At 54.1% G+C, this 5,587-nt stretch overlaps 1 protein-coding gene across 1 annotated transcript in view; it reads right to left on the bottom strand.

Annotated features, from left to right (window-relative positions):
* Positions 1-2,248: 2,248 nt before the first annotated feature.
* LOC102372673 (glycine N-acyltransferase-like protein 3) overlaps positions 2,249-5,587 on the bottom strand; it is a 4,332-nt gene continuing 993 nt past the window's right edge. Inside the window, 5 exon segments of the mRNA XM_025216134.1 lie at positions 2,249-3,224; positions 4,445-4,565; positions 4,778-4,904; positions 5,113-5,155; positions 5,157-5,212. Coding sequence (XP_025071919.1) covers positions 2,786-3,224; positions 4,445-4,565; positions 4,778-4,904; positions 5,113-5,155; positions 5,157-5,212 — 786 coding nt within the window. The 3' untranslated portion in view covers positions 2,249-2,785.

The following is a 5,587-nucleotide window of genomic DNA, read 5'->3' as shown; positions in this document are numbered from 1 at the left end:
AGTGAAAAGTGACCCTCAGTGGCACCCTCTTGATCTCCAACTTGACCAGCACCCGACCTGTCCAGCCAGAAGGACCAGCTGGCAACCCCCTTCTGGAGGATAACACCACGCTGGAAGAAGCCTCGACTGGCCATCAACAGCAGACTCCATCGCCTGTGGGATAGGTATACCCGACTCTTGTAGCTCGCTACTGTGTGTGTGCATGTGTGTGTGTGTGTGGGGGGGGGGAGGGGGACCAGCCCCAAGGTTTATGATTTCACTTCATTACAGTGTTTCAATCTGCCTAATAAACCAGAATTTTAAGGATCCCAAGTTGGACATTTGTAGCCATCACTTTTTTAGATATGTGGGGAGTAGGAAGAAAAGCAAGGGTAACATTGAACCCCTGCTAAACCAAATAGGACAACTGACAACCGACTCCCAGGAAAAAGCTAACCTGCTTAATGGGTACTTCACGTTGGTTTTTCATCAACCCCAAGGGTCCGCCATGCCCAGCAAGATGCGGGACAGCCAGGGTGAGGGTGAAATTATACCCAGCATCGGTGTAGACCTTGTAAAGGAAAACCCTGAGAGGCTGTACACCTTCAAGTCAGCGGGTCCTGATGGATTGCACCCCAGAGCACTTAAGGAGGTGACAGGAGTCATAGCCTAACCACTGGCCAAGATTTTCGAAAACTCATGGCACTCAGGTGAAGTACCTGAAGATTGGAAGAAGGCCAATGTAGTGCCCATCTTCAAGAAAGGGAGGAAAGTAGATCCAGGGAACTACAGGCCAATCAGCTTGACCTCAATCCCTGGTAAGATTCTGGAAAAAAATCATCAATGGGTCCATTCTTGACAAGCTGGCTGATGGCAACATCCTGAGGGACAGCCAGCATGGGTTTGTTGTGGGTAGGTCTTGCCTCACCAATCTCATTTCCTTCTACGACCAGGAGACATATCACCTGGACAAGGGAGAAGAGATTGACGTCATATATTTGGACTTCAAAAAAGCCTTTGATCTGGTGTCCCAGGATCTCCTCTTGGAAAAATTGGCCAACTGTGGTCTCAGCTACATCACAATCTGATGGCTGCGGAACTGGCTCCAAGGCCGGACTCAGAGTGGGTTGGTTGACAGAAGAGAATCATCATTGCGCTCCATGACCAGTGGTGTCCCCCAAGGCTCCATCCTTGGACCTGTTCTCTTCAACATCTTTATCAACAATGTGGATACAGGTGTCAGAAGTGGACTGGCCAAGTTTGCCTATGACACCAAACTTTGGGGTAGAGCGTCCACACCGGAGGACAGGCTGGTGATCCAGGCTGACTTGGATAGGCTGAAAAAGTGGGTGGATACAAACCTGATGATTTTCAATACCAACACATGCAAGGTACTCCACCTTGGGGGGAAAAAACCTGCAGCATACTTATAGGCTCGGCAGTGCTACGTTTGCTAGTACCAAAGCTGAAAGGGACTTGGGAGTCATGATTGACCACAAGATGAACATGAGCCACCAATGCTATGTCGCAGCTGGTAAAGCAAACCAAACTCTGGCTTGCATCCATAGATGCTTCTCAAGTAAATCCCAGGATATCATCCTCCTGCTGTACTTGGCCTTGGTGAGGCCACAGCTGGAGTACTGCATCCAGTTGTGGGCTCCACAATTCAGGAACGATGTGGAGAAGCTTGAGAGAGTCCAGAGGAGAGCCACGTGCATGATCAGAGGGCAGGAGAATAGGCCTTATGATGAGAGGCTGAGAGCCATGGGACTCTTCAGCCTGGAAAAGTGCAGGCTCAGGGGTGATCCGGTGGCTGCCTATAAGTACATCAGGGCTATGCATCAGGATCTGGGGGAACATCTGTTCACCAGAGCACCACAAGGGATGACAAGGACCAATAGTCACAAACTCCTCCAAGACCATTTTAGGATGGACATAAGGAAAAACTTCTTTACTGTCTGAGCCCCCAAGGCCTGGAATAGGCTCCCTCCAGAGGTGGTGCAAGCACCTACTCTGGACTCCTTTAGGAAGCATTGGGATGCTTATATTGCTGGAATCCTTTGACACCAGCTGACTTCCTGTCCTGGACTCGATGATCTCCTGAGGTCCCTTCCAGCCCTAATGTCTATGAAATCCATGAAATACCAAGAAGAGGATGAGGGGGGAGGTGGGGGAATGGAGCAGGGTACCTGGGGGCTGGCTGGGGGAGATGGCAGGTGAGGGGCACACGTCAGACCACAGGATGCAGGTGAGTGGATGCAGGAGCTTTTTTAAATGGGAGGGGGGAAAAGCCGGGGGGGGGGGGTGCTGTCTGGGTGCCCAGGGTAGTGCAAGGGACCAGTAGCGGCCTTAGGGGAGGGCAAACTGGGCGACCGCCCAGGGCCCCAGACTTTAGGAGACCCACATTCTTTGTGGGGTGAAGTTTTTGCAAGGAAGTGGTTCTAAGGGGCTCCAAATGACTCTTGCCCAGGGCCACAACAACCCTAAGGCCACCACTGAGGGGGTTGGCAGTGTGGTGCTACAGGTATGGAGTGCAGAAAGGAGGCTACCCTTGAGGGGCCTGGCTATTGGGTGCAGGGGACAGGACAGAGCCCATCAGCCTGGTTTTGGGACTCAGGAGTACAGGAAGAGGGGTTGCCCTATGTGACATTTCAGGCTTCCAGCCAGAGAGAGGGGCTGGAGATGAAATTAGGTGAGCCCTGGCCTTGCCCAGCCATGCTGGCAGCCCTCAGCACCAGTCCATGGGCAATGACTAGGGGTACAGGCTGGGACCAGGCCCAGCAGTGAATCCAGGAATGGCATCCAGCTAAAAGTCTGGAAGAACCCAGGCAGGAAACTTGCCTGGCACCGGGCTGTGGAAGATGATACGGCACAGCTTAGTCTGGCACTGGAAGCCATGGAACTGCAGCAGTCTCTGCATGTGGTGGTTGTCCAATGCCACGTTGCCATAGACAGGGTAACCCTGTGTCTGAATCTGTTGGGCCAAGATAAAGGACAAAGCACTGACATAGCCACAGCCACGGTGCTCAGGCAGGGTGTAGCCATGTGTCAGGGCACCAAAAGGATCAGTGATTGTCCAGCTGATGGGGCGGCCTGTGGCATCCAGGAAGCAGGTGCTGGGGAAGCCACGGATTAGCATGGCTATATACCGCCGGCTCTGCTCATTCCCTCCATAGGGCCATGTCTCATTCAGCAGATCGACATGGGAGACATCCAGGTTCGAGAGCCTCATGGCAGGGTCCAGCCTGAAGCAGCAGAGAGAGGTTGCTAGAGTCAGATGGGAAGGCCAGGTCAGAGGTGCATAGTATCATAGTATCATAGTAGCTAAGGTCAGGAGGGACCTGAACAGATCATCTAGCCTGCCCCCCTGCCACAGGCAGGAATGAATGCTGGGTTCACAAGACCCCAGACAGGTGATCGTCCAACCTCCTCTTGAATCTGCCCAAGGTAGGGGCGAGGACCACTTCCCTGGGAAGTTGGTCCCAGATTTTGGCCACCCTAACTGTAAAATATTGCCTTCTGATCTCCAACCTAAACCTATTCTCCATCAGCTTATGACCATTGTTCCTTGTCACCCCAGGGGGTGCTGGGGAGAAAAGAGCTCTGCCTATTTGCTGTTGCTCTCCCCTGATAAGTTTGTAGGCAGCCACCAAGTCCCCCCTCATACTTCTCTTGCCAAGGCTGAACAGGTTCAGGTCCCTCAGTCTCTCCTTATAGGGCCTGTCCTGCTGCCCTCTCACCAAATGGGTGGCCCTCCTGTGAACCCTCTCCAGGCTGGCCGCATCCCTTTTGAAGTGTGGCACCCAGTACTGGATGCAGTACTCCAACTGCGACCTGACCAAAGTCACGGCTCATGTTCATCTTGGAGTCAATAATGACTCCAAGATCCCTTTCCTCCCTCAAGACGGGAACTCCCCAGCCTGTATGTATGCTGTGGATTCCTTCTCCCAAGGTGCAGCACCCTGCATTTGTCTACGTTGAACCCCATCCTATTCTCATCTGCCCACTTTTGTAGTCTGTCTAAATCTAGTTGCTTTCCACCCTGTCCAAGTTTGCTGATGACATTAAGATCTGGGGCGAGGTGGACACAGTTGAAGGAAGAGAGAGGCTGCAACTAGATTTAGACAGACTACAAAAATGGGCAGATGAAGGGGAAGGGGAACAGTGGCTCTCACTAAGCCCCAGGCCAGGGCACCAGCTACCTCAAGAAGTGAGAATGGGGCACAAGCCTTTTGTCTCTTGGGGATAATAATTCTGACCCAGTCTCAAGGTCCAGCCTTGGGCAGCAGAAAGGGGGACACTAGAGCTGCGAGAAGGTAGGGGTGGGTTCACTGGTATGGGGGATGGGGAGCAGGACGGGGATGACTTGGGGACCCCATTTAGGCCTAGCTTGTGATTTCTGGCCTGGATACAGAGCAATGAGATGGCCTCAGAGCCCCATGAGGGCAGCACAGCAGACGCTGACCTGACATCAGGTACAGTGCTGGAGCTTGGTAGGAGATACACCAAGTAAGTGGATGGGTACACCTGGAAGCCCTTGGCCTTGGCAATGTCCCTGGAGGCTTCACACATGCTGTCCTGGAGCCCTGCAGGGCGGGAAGCAATGCACTGTGAGCAGGCGTGGGAGACCCTGAATAGTGCCCATGTATGTGGGGGGTGGGGGGGGTCGGACTGATGGAAGTGAGGGGGAGGGGGTGAACTAAGCCCAAAAGAGACCCAGAGCTCCTGTGCAGTGCCTGGGGTCTTCCCACACCTGGGCTCTTGCTGTGGGGTTCAGGGGGGATGGTCCCTGACTTACCATGTATGCGGAAGGTCTGGGCCCAGTTGATGGCCCCTGGGCTGCTCAGCAGTGCCCAGTAGGCACCCAGGTCCCGGTAGAAGGCTGCGTACATGTTAGCATAGAAATCAGAGTCATCCGTCACCACCTGCCAGGAGATGCTTGCTGAGAGGGAAACTCCAGGGAGGAGAAGCAATCTTCTCATACCCCAAGTCAGCTATCTTTTGGGCCACACTATTGCAAGCGCCTCCCATAAGGGAAAGGCCCTGGCTCCTGCCAGCCCCACACTCCTTCACAGAGGAGCTGGCACCTGCCAAGGGAGACAGTCCCTGTACCCCATAGCGGGGGAGTCCCACCTCCTTGCGTGGCCAGGTGAGGACAGCTTTGAAGTTGGGCCACCAACACCTCACGGCCAGCTGGATTCCCACGGCTGATGTTCATCACGGCACCAAGGACCTGGTTGAGACAGAGCAGAGTGTCAGAGCCAGGCAGGGGGAGCCACAGGCATCAGGGACTCAGACTTACATGAGGAAGGGAGACCAGGGTGATGCTGGCTCCGACATGGTTATCAGGAACCCCCTGATCTTTGGCCTGGGGGTGGGTTCAGCTCCTCATTACTTACTGCCTCTCTGGAGCCTTTGGTCCTTCTTCAGTCTCCCCTGGCATTTCCAGAGGGGCGGGCATTGCCACTAACCTCAGTCAGGATGGCTGCCACCTCCCTGTGCTTTCAATGGGGCTGAAGCCAGAGAAGGGGGAACCCCAGGCCTGGAAATGTGAGGGGGCAGGATGGAGAGAGGAGGCCTGGGAATGGTGCACAGGCTAAAGGAGTAG

The sequence above is a fragment of the Alligator sinensis genome, unplaced genomic scaffold (assembly GCF_000455745.1).
Source record: "Alligator sinensis unplaced genomic scaffold, ASM45574v1 scaffold1002_1, whole genome shotgun sequence".
Taxonomy (NCBI): Eukaryota; Metazoa; Chordata; order Crocodylia; family Alligatoridae; genus Alligator; species Alligator sinensis.
This window is presented reverse-complemented; position numbering and strand designations above follow the sequence as displayed.